The 17,405-nt window shown below is 47.0% G+C and overlaps 2 protein-coding genes across 3 annotated transcripts in view; both read left to right on the top strand.

Annotated features, from left to right (window-relative positions):
• The window catches only part of cfap61 (cilia and flagella associated protein 61), a 114,657-nt gene extending 112,970 nt beyond the window's left edge, over positions 1–1,687 (top strand). For both annotated transcript variants that reach the window (XM_055638990.1, XM_055638991.1), the window contains exon 26: positions 1,263–1,687. In XM_055638990.1, the coding sequence (XP_055494965.1) occupies positions 1,263–1,463 (201 nt within the window). In that variant the 3' untranslated portion in view covers positions 1,464–1,687. The remainder of the gene's footprint in view (positions 1–1,262) is intronic.
• Positions 1,688–13,860: 12,173 nt separating this feature from the next.
• LOC129699318 (insulinoma-associated protein 1-like) lies at positions 13,861–16,145 on the top strand. The gene has a single exon (XM_055638989.1). It carries the CDS (start codon positions 14,081–14,083, stop codon positions 15,326–15,328), a length of 1,248 nt encoding a protein of 415 aa, XP_055494964.1. The 5' UTR covers positions 13,861–14,080; the 3' UTR covers positions 15,329–16,145.
• The last annotated feature ends 1,260 nt before the right edge of the window (positions 16,146–17,405 follow it).

Here is a 17,405-nt window from a genome sequence, read left to right as displayed (position 1 = left end):
ATGGAAGTGTGGCAATATTGGAGTTGGATCTGTAAATGTGATATTAAACATTCCATCTGCCTTCAATTTAATCTAAATTCTTATAAGCCATCAGATGAAATAAAGTGGAGTACTTTGGTATAGTGACTGACACTTATCTAACAAGCAACACTTAACACAGATTAAATGGTTAGTTAACTGTCTACTTTTGGTAGATCCTCTGTAAATAATGGCTCCAAGAATTACTGAGCATTATGATCATACTGTAAAACAAATTGCGGTCTATTAAAAGCTTTCAAGTACCTTGAGGGCATTAAAGACAGGATGCTTTTTGTTTCTGGGATTTTACTAAATATATATCACAGTTGAACATGTGTCTTGTATTCTGATACTGTAGATAGACACAATCTGTTGGAGTAACTCAGCGGGTCAAGCGGTATCTCTGGATAAAATGGATAGGTGATGTTTCGGGTGGGGACCCTTCTTCAGAATATGTCACTGAAGTTGTTCAACAAAATTTCTCCCTTACAATGCCATACCATCTAAACCAAGGACCCCACACCCTATTAAAGATGGCTTCGACTATTGCTGTAGTATTACTTCCAGAAAGAAGGGGAATATGTCCGGGCCATTATCCTCTTCCCATCCATCTCATTTTGGCATCCCTCTAATTTGCCTTTCCATGAAGGCAAGAGGCCAATTTAAAAACAAATTAATCCCTTAGGTGTAATTTTTGAGGAATATAGGCATTTTTAGCTATTATTTCGCTCCAGTTAACTGTAAAACGATGCATGTCGAAAAATGTGGCATCCACTACTTGCACCTGCCTATAGCAAGACTCTACCTCAGGTATCGTTTATAGTATGATCTGATTTGATTGGACAGTACGCAAACAAAAGCTTTTTGGTGCGCCTCATGACAATAAAAAACCAACGACAATATTTGTTTCATAGACACAAAATGTTGGAGTAACTCAACGGGTCTGGCAGCATTTCTGGAGAAAATGTTTTGGCGACTTTTCGGGTCTTTGAAATGTCCCGTCCCAAAACGTCACCTATCCATGTTCTCCAGAGATGCTGCCTGACCCACTCAGTTACTCCAGCACTTTGCGTCTATCTTTGGTGTAAACCAGCATGTGCTGTTTCTTTCCATTCCAATATCAGTTTCCTTCGATATTGGTCAACAGCACTGAGGCTGGTAGTTTTCATCAAAACTGTCTGTCTGCTTCACCATATCTTGAGTGAGATTATCAAATATTCTTATTTCCCCCCTCTATCCCAAAGTTAAACGTAAGCGCGCCGATCGAAGACCTGGTTCATCAGATAGCAGAGAATGAGCTGCTGGTGCCGGAGAAAACGAAGGCATATTTGGACAGGAAATTCGAACAGGACGGTTATAAGAATCTGATCGAAAGAAGCCTCCTGAACTACCTGCGCTACAACAATTACCACCTGCCCATGTTTGCATGGCCCGGGATCGTTTAGACAAGGTCGGTGTCTCTTTGCACCCCGGTTTATACCTGCTAGAATAGAGAGAGAAAAAAAATGATGATTAATTGATTATGTTGGTTTAATGTGGAGACATTCCGCAGACATAGTCCGGAAGATGGCGCACTGCAATCGGCCGCCGGTGTAGTTAAAATTGCCTTCAACATTTTGTTTTATTTACCTGAGAGATTATTTTCCAACCCAGAATAAATAAATAAATGTCTGCGTTTTATCTCGCTCTATTAATCATGTGTCCATTCGCCACCCTGTGTGGTGACATCAGGGGATTTTGGGCCGTTGATCATCCAACAATCCACACCTTGCATTGAAAACAAACGCTAGATGTTATTGAACACGCCCTGTGCTTCGCCCAAAACAGCGCTAACCCCCATCCCTGTAGGAACCCCCCCACACTCTTAAAATTAGCTGCACTGAAGTTTCGCCCTGAATCCAATTTCTTTCGTTAAGTGAATCTCTGGGATAAACTGCGTGGATGTCCCTACACGTTTCACAGTTAGCACCGTTGAGTATAGGAGCAGAGGTCCTCCTGCAGTTGTACATGGCCCTAGTGAGACCACACCTGGAGTATTGTGTGCAATTTTGGTCTCCAAACTTGAGGAAAGACATTCTTGTTATTGAGGGAGTAGGTTCACGAGGTTAATTCCCGGGATGGCAGGACTGTCATATGCCGATAGATTGGAGCGGCTGGGCTTGAATTTAGAAGGATGACAGGATAGTTTATTGAAACATATAAGATTATTAAGGATTTGGACACGCTAGAGGCAGGAAATATATGTTCCCAATGTTTGGGGAGTCCAGAACTAAGGACCATAATTTAAGAATAAGTGGTAAACCATTTAGAACGGAGATGAGGAAAAACCTTTTCTCACAGAGAGTTGTGAGTGTGTGGAATTCTCTGCCTCAGAGGGTGATGGAGGCTGGTACTCTGGTTCAAGAGTGAGTTAGATAGAGCTCTTAGGGATAGCGGAGTTAAGGGATATGGAGAGATGGTAGGAACAGGTACTGATTGTGGATGATCAGCCAAGATCACATTGAATGGCGGTGCTGGCTCCAAGAGCCGAATGGCCTACTCCAACACCTATTGTAAATAAAATAAAATGAGCTGCGAGGGGGATACTATGAGGCTGCAGGGTGACTTGGATAGGTTGGGTGAGTGGGCAGAAGCATGGCAGATGCAGTATAATGTGGAGGTTGTCCACTTTGATGGCAAGAGCAGGAAGGCAGATTATTATCTAAATGGTGTCAGATTAGGAGAAGGGGAGGTGCAAAGAGAACTGGGTGTCCTTGTATATCAGTCACTGAAAGTAAGCATGCAGGTACAGCAGGCAGTGAAGAAAGCTAATGACATGTTGGCCTTCATTAAGAGAGGATTCGAGTTTAGGAGAAAGGAGGTCCTACTGCAGTTGTACAGGGCCCTGGTGAGACCACATACCTGGAGTATTGTGTGCAATTTTGGTCTCCTAATTTGAGGAAGGACATTATTGCTATTGAGGGAGTGCAGCGTAGGTTCACCAGGTTAATTCCCGGGATGGCGGGGTTGACATTTGATGAAAGAATAGGTCGACTGGGCTTGTATTCGCTGGAATTTGGAAGGATGAGAGGGGATCTTATAGAAACATATAACATTCTTAGAGGATTGGGCAGGGTAGATGCAGGAAAAATGTCCCAGATGTCGGGGGAGTCCAGAACGAGGGGGTCACAGTTTAAGAATAAGGGGTAGGCCATTGAGGACTGAGATGAGGAAAAAAATTCTGTGGAATTCTCTGCCACAGAAGGCAGTGGAGGCCAATTCACTGGATGTTTTCAAGAGAGAGTTGGATTTAGCTCTTGGGGCTAACAGATTCAATGGATGTGGGGAGAAAACAAGAACGGGGTACTGATTTTGGATGATCAGCCATGATCATATTGAATGACGGTGCTGGCTCAGAGGGCCGAATGGCCTTATCCTGTGCATATTTTCTATGTTTCTATGTTACACCTTCGACTGAAAACGAGCGCCTGTGCAATGCGATTGAAAAAGCAACAATGGCAAATGTTACTTTGTTGCCTCCAGTCACTCACAGTACCATCTGGCGATAAGGTATCGAAGTCGCCCGCTGTAGTTACAGCTGACTGCGAGAGGTCAATGTGAAAGAGAATTAGTCCCCTGTGTGGCATTTTGGAATCATTTTCAGGAATATAGGAACTCGGAGCCATTATTCCCCTCCAATTAACTCTTAAACGATGTATATGGAAAAATGTAGGCTTCACTAGTTGTACCTGCTTAGAGCACGGCTCTACCTCGTGATCTGATTGCGCGCAAACAAGGCTTTTCAATTACTTCAATGACAACAATAAACCAATCCCAATATGTGTTTCATAGATAGATACACAATGCTGGGGTAACTCAGCGGGCCAGGCAGCAGCTCTGGAGAAAGGGTGTGTGTGACGTTTCATGTCGGGAGTCGGGACCCTTCTTCAGATCCGAAACGTCACATATCCTTTGTCTCCAGATATGTTGCCTGCCCCGCTGCGTTTCAGGGATGCTACCAGACCCACTGAGTTACTCCAGCACTTTGTGTTTTCGGTGTGTACCAGCATCTGCAGTTTCTTTCTAGACGCGGACAGGTGGCGTTTGGGGACGTTGCGTTTCAGGGATGCTACCAGACCCACTGAGTTACTCCAGCACTTTGTGTCTTTCTTTGGTAAACCAACATCTGCAGTTCCTTGTTATTAGACTTCGCAGAGATAGATACCTGAGCAGTGACCTCTGTATTTCGCCCAGGCTGCCCGTGAAACGAATTACCATAATCTTTCCAATCAACCACGTTCCTTTCCAGTTACCCCACAAACAGATTGACCTAAAGCGACAAGTGAAATGCGCGGGGGATTTTACTGATTTCTAATTCCCGAGAGCAATTATTCTATTGTTTTCTCCTGCCGTTTCAATGACTTCTCTGCCGGGGTTTTGCTCGCTGGTCCTTGACTTAGTTCCCTCGCATCCCCATTCTACGCCCTGCGGTCACAGACCTGCTCAATGTTTGACTCAGTGGGGATTTCACACGGGTCCTTGCACATCGAGAAAATAGTGTTCCTGGCACAGTGCACGGTGTGTGTACGTGAACTCACTCCCCTTCCCATTCCCGCCCTGACCTCTCTGTCCTGGGCCTCCTCCACTGTCAAGAGTGAGGCCGAACGCAAATTGGAGGAACAGCACCTCAAATTTCGCTTGGGCAGCTTACAACCCAACGGTATGAATATTGAAGATAAACACAAAATACTGGAGTAACTCAGCGGGACTGGCAGCATCTCTGGAGAGAAGGAATAGGTGACGTTTCGGGTCGAGACCGTTCAATGAATATTGATTTCTCTAACTTCAAGTAACCCCTGCACCCCCCCTCTCTCCATCACTCCCCTACCCAAGTCGTACTAGCTTCAAAGTCGTCTTGCTGAGACATTGCTTGTAACTGGTTTTCACCAGCCCACAGCTAATAATGGCATGTTGCCTTTATCAACGTTACTGTTTTGCATACCTTTCATTAATGTGTTCTAGATTTCTCTCTATCACTCTCTATCTATATCCATTGACTCTCTGAAGAAGTATCTGATCCGAAATGTCACCTGTTCCTTTTAGTGTGATAGTGTGGAAACAGCCCCTTTGGCCCAACTTGCCCACACCGGCCAATATGTCCCAGCTACACTAGTCCCACCTGCCTGCGGTTTGGTCCAAACCTGTCCTATCCATGTACCAGTCCAACTGCTTCTTAAAAGTTGGGGTAACCCCAGCCTCAACTACCTTCACTGGCAGCTTGTTCCAAACAGCTCCAGTTTAAATTCCATTTGGAATATTTTGGAGGACCGAGAACCAACCTACCTAGCACCACCCTTTGTATGAAAAAGCCACCCCTCAGATTCCTATTAAGTATCTTCCCCTTCACATGAAGCCTTTGTCCTCTGGTCCTCGATTCACCTACTCTGGTCAAGAGACCCGATCTATTCCTCTCATGATTTTATGCACCTTATACCCCTCGTCCTCTTGCGCTCCAGGGAATAAGAGTCCCAGCCCACTCAACTTCTCCCTGTAGCTCATAGCCTCTAGACCTGGCAACATCCTGGTAAAATGTCTCCAGATATACTGTCTGACCCGCTGAGTTACTCCAACTTGTTGTGTCTATCTTCGAGTGAGAGAAAGATATGTACCCCTGCATCTTAAAACAACGCCCGGCTGCGAGAGTGATACTTCGTGATGCACGGGACAGATGTAGATCAGCTGTAGATGTTCCTGCTGGAATGGCTGTGTGGACTCTTGAAGTTTTGCAGACTGTTCTGTTGTCTGCTTGGCCCGGCTGCACGCACTCGGCTTGTGCTGATAACTCCTGGTGTGTACTTTTCGAAGGAGCCTTAAGCCATACATAGCAATCTACAGCTGTATGTTAATGAGCCACGGGACCGCCTCGCAAACCAACCAGGACATTAGCACAATCTCTGGCCAATAACACCCCAGGATAAATCAAAATCCCTTCCAAGGCGGAATAAACCCAGTGGTCCGTGGAGGGTTTAGCCAAAGGGAGTAGACTTTGGGTCAAATCGAATGCATCAAGTGAAACAAGTGTTCAGAATAATATCCCAGAAAACAAGAAGAATAAATCCAAACTTTATAGGAAACAAAATATAATCCACACCATCAAACGGGGATATATTATATATATTATAACCGCGCATTCAGCATTGTTTATCACATTTATAGTTCCAACTTGGGCAGATTTTGACAGTTCAAATTCCAAATTATCTGTCCATTTCGCGAAAATTGTCCATTTAATGTTCCGAAGTGCCAGGGAAGAGCAGAGTCGACACTGAGGGCAGAGAACGTACTCAGTGGGAATTGTAACATAGAATGCAGTCATCACTATACCTCGTAAAGAGTACTGTGCAGTTAGCATCGTAATGTGCCATTGTAATGTAGATTCAGCGCTGTGATACATAGTGAAATACGTCCAGCACTACACCGTGCACCGATATAGGGTGCTTAAAGTTCAGTTACCAATGTCAGTGCCAATAACAATAAAACACCGCATTATAATATGCATTAGACCAGTACAGCCCACAATGTGCGCGCCGAACTTGGTGCCAATTTAAACTAATCTCCTCCGCCTGCACTTAATTCGTATCCGTCTTTTCTCTGCACATCCATGTGATGCCACACAGGAACATTCGGGATTGTGAGAAAAGATAAAATAATACGCTAAAATTAGCCTGCCGTGACTGAGAAGCGGTGCAGCAGAATAACATCAGTCTTGCAATGTTAACACGGTAACATGCACACTGTGATAGCTATCAACGTTATCGTGTGCCACCCATTCCTTCTCTCCAGAGATGCTGCCTAACTCCAGCATTGTATATGTGTCTTCACGGTAAAGACAATAAAGATCAATGCTGGAATAACGAGTTAGGCAGCATCTCTGGAGAGAAGGAATGGGTGGCACACGATAACGTTGATAATTATCACAGTGTGCATGTTACCGTGTTAACATTGCAAGACTGTTGTTATTCTGCTGCACCGCTTCTTAGTCACGGCAGGTTTAGTTTATGTAAGTTTTGCTGTGTACCTATTGGCAGCCCATCAAAACCGGTGATGCGCACAGAGCAAAACTACATGCACACATGAAATGTCAGTGATCGCCGTTATAAGCGCGCAGGAAATTACACATAACATTAAAAATTATAGACAAAGGCGTTCGTCCACCGCAAGTGTTGTTATATATTAAACTTTTTTTTTTAATGAGCCCATGGTAAGGCAGGGCAGACGGAAAATAGCATTATAGTATGTACATGGTATATTCAACATTGCAACATGCGTGCCGTCGAGTTTTCAGTGTGGCTATGCGCCCCTTCCAAGAACACTGACCATTATAATACCCGCACAACACAATCAACAGTAGAGTTTACACTGCAGAAACGATGTGCAGACAGAAAATAGTAGTAGTATTCAGCACCAGGACTTACATAAACTAAAGTGACAGGTTGTTTCAAAGTTCTCTTTAGTTATTGGTAAATGTACGAACCATGGATATTCTTCACTGGACAAGGCAAATTCGACTGCTTGCATAAGACGGTAGTCCTACCAAATAGTAGTTTCCAGTCAATTCAACACCATGATTTATATAACCCTAAAGGGTTTACAAAGTTGTTTCAAAGTTACCTTTAGTTATTAGAAAATGTATGAAACGTAGCCATTCTACATTGGACAAGGCGAATTAACTGCTTAGAGTTTAAACTGCATTGCAATGTGCATGCAGAAAAATAAGAATCGTTTTTTGCTGTGTGCGGTAAAACGCAGTCAGCATTGTAGTTAGATGGCAACATGCGGGCAGAATGGTGAGCGACACAGTAAAAATAATATTACAGTATGCAAGTACAATCAACATTCCTTCTGTCAACTGGTCCACTCCAGTTGCTCACTCTGATCTTCATCCATCCAATATGTGGCACATTGCTCACCGGAAATCTTTATTGTTATAGAACTGAAATGCAGGAGTAAAGATGTCTTACTATTAGTATAGTGCTTCGACGAGACCACAGCTGGAGTTCTATCCAATTTTAGTTCACACAAAAAAACATACACTTACTACGGAGGATATGCAACAACCATTCACTCAACTGGATTAGGGGATAACAGGTCTGTGATTCCCCTGCTGACCCCAACTTCTCTCACACCTGCCCTTGCCTCCCTCTGGACCCAAAGTACAATTCTAATCGAAGGCCATTGACTTGAAATGTTAACTTTATTTCTTGCTGCCTGATGTGTGGAGTATTTCAGGCATTTTCCATGTTGTATGGCCATTGTGACATTTACAATCAGTATTGTGATGTGCCATTGTAAGAATAGTCATCTTTTTAACATGGCAAAATGCACGGAAAGGGTTAGGGTTAGATGGTTCGCTTTCAAACATTACACACACAATAAGGCAGAGGCAGATTAAATAAATCCAGAATTAAGAATAACCACTCTATAGTGTGCCCAAAAAGCTCAGCCAACATTGTAATGTCGTAAGTACATACTAATGAGCACATATTAAACTTCAGCCAGTATTGAAATCTCACAGTAAACTCCTTTCAGGATTACAATACGCAATGGGAATGAAGAGTGAAGATTGCCACTGTAAAGCAAATTAAGCATTATAATGTGTGAGTAATGTCCTGACAGCATTGTAATGAGCACACAGTGCCTTTCAACATTGGACAAGGGCGGAATAAAGGGCAGACAGTATTATAATGTATATACAGGACTCTAATACATACACTGGAAAGACAGGATGCATTATAAAATGAATGATGAAATAAATCATTAATTTAAGGAGCATGCAGTAACATGTACACCATTTTGGTGTGAGGACAGGTTCAAAATATTTATTCAGCATTTATTTATATAAGTCTATTCTTTATCTTTAATAGGGCCTACTCTTTCATTGCATATCATTTTTAAAACTGTGACATCATCAATTTTATTCGCCTTTTTTCATGTGTTCTCGTGGATTCAAGGGAGAGGGAAACTGGAGATATGGAAGGGTAAGGTGTGAAGACAACAGATCAAAGCGGATGGTGATCAAGCAAATGTAAATACAAATGGTTCATTGTTGGCTGAGGGGAAGGTGACAACGAGGCATACAAACAGCAACATTAATCAGGACAGTGAAGATGGGGGAGGGACGGAGAGAGAGAGGGAAAGCTAGGGTTACTTGAAGTTAGAGAAATCAATATTCATACCGCTGGGTTGTGTGGTTGTCCAGGACATGGGAAGCGGCTTGAATTTCCTGCGTGGTGCAGGGAGGGCATTCAGTAGTAATGAGACCCGCCTGCCTCTATTTATAGGAGCAAAAACGAAACAATCTTCCAGCTCAAAACATAACATCTGGCAATTTTATTTGTTTATTAATTAAATCATTGTTATTTGGTTCTTAATTTAATCCTATTAGTATTGTCACATTATATCACGTTCTGCCTCAGTTCATCTTGTAAAGAATAATGGCTAGGATTCAAATTAAATTTCGCTTATCATTAGTTCATATTGTCCCTTTTCAAATGTAGTTATTCTCATAAATGTTGAGCCTGTTTCCACACTGTGTCTCTAAACTAAACTAAACGAAACAGGCAGCACCTCGTCTTCCCTCTCCCTTGCTTCTGCGAGTTTACCTGATTTCTAACCTTCACCCTTCAATCAAACCTATAACCTTTTCTCCAGAGATGCTGCCTGGCCCGTTGAGTCACTCCAGCAATTTTTGTGTCGTGCTTCGTTTAATGATGCAAGATAGACACAAAAAGCTGGAGTAACTCAGCGGGACAGGCAGCATCTCTGGAGAGAAGGAATGGGTGACGTTTCGTGTCGAGACTCTTTATGGGGAATTCCGTATATGACAGCATTGTAATGCGCACTTACTCAAATACAATTAACGTTGACATTTGTCCGTAACAACTTAGGGCCAGTGCTACCACCAACGAACAACAGAATGCAGGCACCATTGCCAAAGTACAGAGTATACACATGGCAAAATACAGGTAACAGGTTCCTGATATGGAACAAAGTAACATAGCGATGACATTCGCTCAGCGTGAGATAGAATGAGCATGATAAAGGGGGGACTGTAATCCCCTTTATTCATGTGAAGTTTCTTTCTAGCATCAAGGGGCTTTTCAAGTTGAACACAGCACCTACACTTAGAAATATAAGGCCAAACAACTGCCCTGTAAACCAAATACATTCCGTGAAACAGCCCCACACAAATCTTCCGTGCAGAACTATCGGCAGGAGTTTGGTTATTAAATACAATCTGTTCGATTTCTAAGCAGAGCGTTTAAAAAAATCCCGTGGAATCTTGAGTAAAACATAAAATGCAGGAGTAACTCGGTGGGTCAGGCAGCATCTCTGGAGGAGATGGATTGGCGACGTGTTGGGTCAGGACCTATCTGAACCCTTCTGGTCGGGACCCTAAATAAAACCCCTGTTGTGGTGGGGGCTGGGGGGGAGTTACAGTTGGTAGTTCGGCCGAGTTGAAACTTTTGAGTAAATCTGAAAGGTAAAAATGTTACCTAAAATTAACGAAAACCCCCTGTCCCATTCTAAACACTGCTGTCCGTACACGCATATTTCTGTACGTGTAATGCATCTCTCCGCCAAATGGAATTCGCCATTTGGGGTTCAAAAGTGTGCGCGTCTCAAGTGAATGTAGCGATTATTTTTGCGCCTGCAACCACCAATCCGCTCCAGACTCGCTGGTTTGTGAACATAAAGTTGACAATGCAGATTTTCGCCCTTGCCAAGTAATGTGTGTCCCGTGTCCCCCCCCCCCCCCCCCCCATAGCGTAAATCCCTGCAAGATTCGGATTTGCCGTGTAATTATCTTAATTTGTCCAGCAGCTTTATGCTAATGTTTCTGCACAATAACCGAGTCCTCCGCGTGCCTTTCGCGTGCCCTTCAGTCTCCTGGTCAAAAGCGAGATAAAAGCAATCCGTGTCAACAGAGCGCAGCCAGCCAAAACAACCCGGAGACTCGCTCACACTGCACACTCAATTATTTAACACAACAAAAGCGACACATCTCCGCATATTTTATGCATAGTTTCTCCCTCCCCTCTATTTTCTCGCTTTGCAAAGAGCGTTCAGCTGAGAGGGGGTTATTTATTATATGTGTTTAATTTGCCAAATTTAAGCGCCGTTGTATTAGAGGTTAACGATGTTGATTTTTTATTTTGGGTATATTTTAGTTCTGAAGTGCAAATGAGACCGTTTCACAAATCGGATGGAAATAAAACATACAAGAACACGGGGCGATTTGCATGAGTATATATACATTATATATATATATATATATATATATATTTGGTAAATACTTCATTGAAGAGGGGGCGGATTTAAAACACAATCTCCATGCTGTGGGAACTTCGAGCAAGTAATTGTGGAAGTGAGGGGGTCGAAGCGATCAAGCTGCAAATATGAAACAAGCGCTAACGTTTACTCCTGACAGCGCGGAGCGAGGCCGTGCCGCCCCGCAACCGCGAGTCTAAAATACACTAGTTGAGCGAAAAGTCAAGGGTACATCGAAGGACGTTAAATAACCGCGAGGGGTACACCTTGCCAAAGGGCACTGTTAAGTGGATGGAGTTAATCCTCGGACCCTCTCACGTTGTTGGAAAGCGCGGAAAGTTGGCGATGATGCCCTTTCCCCAGTGTTGAAGAACCGAGCCTGCCAGTGTAACAGATGATGGAAATGTGCTGCTTTCCTTCAAGCGCAGCGCCTGCCCTTTACGATGCAAAGCGGCCCCTGGCTTTATTGTTTGGGCTCGTGTTTCAATGGGCAGAGGTTAATTTCATTCACAAAGCCCGGGCCACGGCTGCGGCAGGAGCTTTTGTGCTGCCCGAGACGTCGGCCTCCTTTCTTTCTCTGTGCCGAGATAGTGTGTGGTTGCCGTGCGGGGCTGGTGGAGAAGGATGGGCTTCCGCTGGCAGGCTTCCAGCCCCCCCCCTACAGAGACCGACAAAGAGCCGACGCGTGTCAGGCTGAAAGGGAGGAGGAGCCGGGCGTGTGGCAACAGCCACGGGGCCGAACACACAAACACACACACAGGCAAAATCAGCAAAACCTCCCAGCCACATCTGCTGCGCCTCGTCACCGGTAGCACCCCGACAAACAACTACCTGGTGACTAAGATACGTAGGTGGGTGGAGGGTGTGTAGACTGGCGACTCTCCCGCCTGGGACACGGCCGGAGCCTCGATTATAGTGGGGGGGTGGGGAAATCAATGATAAGTAGTACTGATGAACGGGAATTTCACAGAGGTTCTTGTTAGTGTCTTAACGCGGTCTCGGCAGGGGCGGCTGGTATAACGGCAGTCTCTCTGTGAGCATCTAAACTTCCAGAAGTCCTCCACAGATCGGCTCCTCTCAGTCCCACCTGCTTCTTGGACCACCTCACTTCCCTCCACTACCCTACCGCCCTCGTGTATTCAGATTCTCGCTCCCCAACTTAGAATCAGCAATTGGAAGTAAATCAGTCAACGGAGAGGAGGGGAGGAAGGGGGGAGGGGGGGGAGGGGGTAGATTCGGTTCAACGTCTTTGGAAGGGATTCGCCCGATTGGGATTAGTGGATGTTGGAAATAAACACACACACACACACACACACACACATCCAGACTTGCCCCGTTCACACCTGGGCGGTGAGACTGGCTTTAGAAAATGGGGTCAACGAGTCGCGGGCGGGAGATTGTCTATTCACTGCGATTTATACGAGGGCTGGTGGGGAGGTAAATAAGACATTGTATATACTACAAAGCGCTGGAGTAACTCAACGGGACAGACAGCATCTCTGGACGGAAGGAAAGGGTGACATTTCGGGTTGAGACCCTTCTCCAGAGATGCTGCCTGTCCCGCTGAGTTACTCCAGCATTTTGTGTCTATCTTCGGTGCAAACCCGTATCTGCAGTTCCATCCCACACATTATATGGAGTACAACGTGCTGGAGTATCTCAGCGGGTCAGGCAGCGTCTCTGGAGGACATTGATAGGTGATGTTTATGATCGGGAGCCTTCATCAGTCAAAAGACATTGGTTCTATTGAAAAGTTTGGGGGGGGGTTCCTGCCAGCTGTGAGTGGAGCCGTCTGATTTTAGGGAGGGAGGGGAGAGGGTAAAGGGATGGACATGAAACCAGACACATGTGTCTGCTCTGCACCCCCTCACCGGGGATCACTCATCCCGACCTGCCCCCCCCCCCGAGATAGGAGAGGCTCGGCTCCTCATAGGCCGGGCTCCACTCAGCGGCGCCCGCTATTGGCTGCGCGGCCGCTCGGCCAGGCGGGCGAGGACAATGGGAGCAGGGCGGCCTTTAAAGCGGCGGCGGGGCCGGGGGGGAGAGGAGCGGAGAGCGAGGGCAGGGAGAGGGAGGGGGCCGGGGGAGAGGAGCTGAGAGCGGCTGAGCGGGCAGGGAGAGGGAGAGGAGCTGAGAGCGGGCAGGGAGAGGGAGCGGGGCCGGGGGAGAGGAGCTGAGAGCGGGCAGGGAGAGGGAGAGGGGGAGGGGCCGGGGGAGAGGAGCTGAGAGCGGGCAGGGAGAGGGAGCTGAGAGCGGGCAGGGAGAGGGAGAGGGAGCGGGGCCGGGGAAGAGGAGCTGAGTGCGGGCAGGGAGAGGGAGCAGGGCCGGGGAAGAGGCGCTAAGGGCGGGCAGGGAGAGAGGGAGGGGGGAGGGGGCGAGGGGGCCGGGGAGAGGAGCTGAGAGAGGGCAGGGAGAGGAGCGGGGCGGGGGGGGAGAGGAGCTGAGAGCGGGCAGGGACTGGCGAGGGAGAGGGAGAGGGGCCGGGGGGGAGAGGAGCTGAGAGCGGGCAGGGAGAGGGCGAGGGGCCGGGGGAGAGGAGCTGAGTGCGGGTGGTGGGCTGGCGCCATGCCGCACACACAGCGGGCTACACCGGGCACATAGTGCAGGGAGGCGGGGGCTCCCGGCCGGCCTTCACTCTACAACGCGTTATTTATTTATTTAACGCCAAGTGCCTTCCTGCTCGCTTTATTATTATTATTATTATTATTATTATTATTTATTTACCTTGGCCCGCCCGCCCGCACTCTGTCCAAAGATGCCGCGGGGATTCCTGGTGAAGAGGAGCCGCAGATCCACGCCCGTCTCTTACCGTATCCGCTGCCACGATGCTGCCGAGCCCCCGGTGCAGCTTCCGCCAGCGGAGCCATCTCTGCCCGCGGGAGGAGCGGCCCCGGAGCCGGGCGGAGGAGGGCAGGTGTTCGGCCGGCAGGAGCTGGGCTGTCCCGGGCCACCGCTGTCCAGCCCAGCTCGGCCCGTCAGCTGCGAGCGGTTGTACGGCCAGCGGACGGTGAGCCTGGGCTCCCCGGTGACGGCGGAGTCATTCCCGGGCCCGGCGGTCGCCGCATTCAGTGCCCTGGACCGCATGTTGCTGCTGGCCGCTCCGGGCGGCGCCGAGCTGGGCGGCGGCGGCTCTTCCTCGCCGTCTCCCCGGGCAGGAGGCGCCGCCAAGGGGGGCGAGCGCAGGAACAAGCCGCCGGCTGCAGCGGGAGCAGCGGCTCGCCGGGCTAAAGCGGCGAGGAAGCTGGCGTTTGAGGACGAGGTGACCACGTCGCCGGTGCTGGGGCTGCGGATCAAAGAGGCGCTACCGGAGAGCGAGGGGAAGACGGGCCGAGCGGGCATGGGCTCGGCACATGGACTGGGTCCGGGCCGCCCGCTAGGCGAGTTCATCTGCCAACTGTGCAAGGAGGAATACGCCGACCCCTTCGCCCTAGCTCAGCACAAGTGTTCCCGCATCGTGCGTGTCGACTACCGCTGTCCCGAGTGTGACAAGGTGTTCAGCTGCCCGGCTAACCTGGCGTCTCACCGGCGCTGGCACAAGCCCCGACCCCCGCACCAGCCCAAAGCAGACGGCAGCGGGGAGCCCAAAGTGGGTCCGGGGCAAGGAACGGGAACGAGAACGGTAACCGAGCGGGACAGCCCCGACCCCGGCACGGCGCTGCCCGACTGCGCCTCGGAGGACGGCGGGCACTGCGAGTGCTGCCGCTGCGGCAAGAGGTTCAAGCGGCAAGCTTACCTGAGGAAGCACTTGCTGGCTCACCGCGCCGAGCCCCCCGCCGACAAGCTGCCGCCCGGCCCCGAGTGCCACTTGTGCGGGGAGAGTTTGGCCGGCAAAGGTGGGCAGGAACGCCACCTCCGACTGCACGCCGCTGAGGTTTTCCCCTGCAAATACTGCGCGGCCACTTTCTACAGCTCGCCCGGTCTCACCAGGCACATCAACAAATGTCATCCTTCCGAGAACAGGCAAGTCATCCTGCTCCAAGTACCAGTGCGACCCGCCTGCTAGGGAGGACAAGGAGAGGGCCGACAAAACCCCGTGCCTTTATTATTATTGTTGTTATTATCATCATCATCATCAAACCACCGCTGAAGCGGCACCGCACTGAAATGAACAGATTCTATCGTTTCTCCGCCTCCTGCGACATGCCTGGTGAACCAGACACTCTCCTCCGACCGCGCCTTCGGGTCCAAAACAACAAACAGCTTTAATGTAGCTTTGTGACTTGCTGGACATTTGAGAGCGTCAATTGTCTGAACAAAGTCGGTATTAGAACATTCCTCTAGATTAGCCACAAATGCCTTGGATTGCGGACTCGGATATTTCAGTAAGACGATGTAAATGCCTTAATTTTTCGAAGCTTTCCACGTCTTTCCCCCCCCCTCATTCGTAAACGATGAGTTTTGTTGCATATAATTTTACTGTTTGAATATATGTATTGATTGCTAAATGAATACATTTTATAATTTATTCGGTTTATTTATTTATGAAAAGAAACCTATCGTGATATTGTATACTTTGGTTATCTATTTTGATGTTGCGTGTTAGTTTCAGTAGGTTACATGTTCCATTTTGAGTATGTTTCAGACCCACTTTCGTTTTCTAAACTCGAATGTAGTATGTTTTCGTTCTTATACGATCTTGAATGTAGTTTGATTAATCGATTCTGCACCCTCACAGCTGACTACTGGTAAATTTAAATGCAATCCCTTTTTGTACACAACTTATTTTCTTAACTGTTAGCTTTTATAGAGTGGTTCGAAATGTACGTTCTCAACTGTGTTTGTTACTGAATATTTAAATATATTAAATACGTATAATTATTCGTGCTCTCGAGTTCATTGTTATCGCCGCATAATCTTACAGCTGTTCCCAAAGCACCAAGTGTTTTAAGGAAACGAGCGTTCTTTAAACTTTCGTACGAAGTCGGTATTGTCATATTTGATTCGATAAGACTCCGTTTCTATGCACTGCGGGCTAAATGATAGGCGCAACTTTATTCAATTTAGTCTGAAGAAGAGTCTCTACCCGAAACGTCACCGATTCTGTTGGCAGACCCATTTCCCTCCTGGGATAAATACAGTTCTGTCGTATCGTATTCCTTTTTTGGAGTTAGATTTAGCTCTTGGGGCTAAAGGGATCAAGGGATATGGGGGGAAGTAGGAATGGGGTACTGATTTAGATGATCAGTCATGATCATATTGAATGGCAGTGCTGGCTCGAATGGCTTACTCCTGCACGAATTTTTATATGTTTATATCCAGAGATGCCGGTCCCGCTGAGTTACTCCAGCGTTTTGTGTCTATCTGCAGTTCCTTCCTACACTTTATTCAGTAATGTAACTGTTGCCGTTTTGGGGTTGTGGTGGCATCCGCCGTCTTTATTAAGCTGTTATTTTCTTATGACAAGTCGCGTCCAACAATTTGGACAAAGTTACTATTTAAGAATGGATTTTCTAACCGAAACCGGTATCTACTTTGCAGATTTCTCACCGGATCAAATTTAGCGAGTCACAGTTTCCAAATTCACACGTTTTCTGATGGAAATAATTATGTCAGAAGAATAGTAATTGCGCCAGGTGTGTTGTGACAACGATGTATTTGTTGGATTCTACAATTGAAGATGGGGCCCAAAGATTACACGTCTTCACGGGGTATCTTTAGGTCTCGGTTGGGGTGACTTTTCCCAGATGTACTCGTGCCCTAAACATAACCATCAACCGAATGCCCAGGAATTATTTTATAAATCCCCAACTGGGGTGAAAGCAACGGATAATGGGGCTGTATCAGTTGTGGGACTGACTCTACCTGTTACGTTGTTTTTTTAAATAACCTTTCTTCCCAGAAACGCTTCAAACCAGATTGTATCCATATACCTTGTAAAACAGCGCAGACTTTGCTCTGCAATGTTGTCGACAGCCCAAATATCTATAAAGAACAAATAAAATGTTACAGGGAAGTCAACTGGCATGTTTACAACAACCCCAGGTGAAGGAAATAATTGATTTATTAGCACTCTGGTTGATGTGATTAAACTCCTGTAATTTCAATTATGTTTACATTTCAGTTGTGTGTTTAAATTTTCT

Source organism: Leucoraja erinacea, chromosome 8 (genome assembly GCF_028641065.1).
Source record: "Leucoraja erinacea ecotype New England chromosome 8, Leri_hhj_1, whole genome shotgun sequence".
In the NCBI taxonomy this organism is placed as follows: Eukaryota; Metazoa; Chordata; class Chondrichthyes; order Rajiformes; family Rajidae; genus Leucoraja; species Leucoraja erinaceus.
Note: the sequence above shows the minus strand (reverse complement) of the source record. Positions and strands in the feature narration are given on the sequence as shown.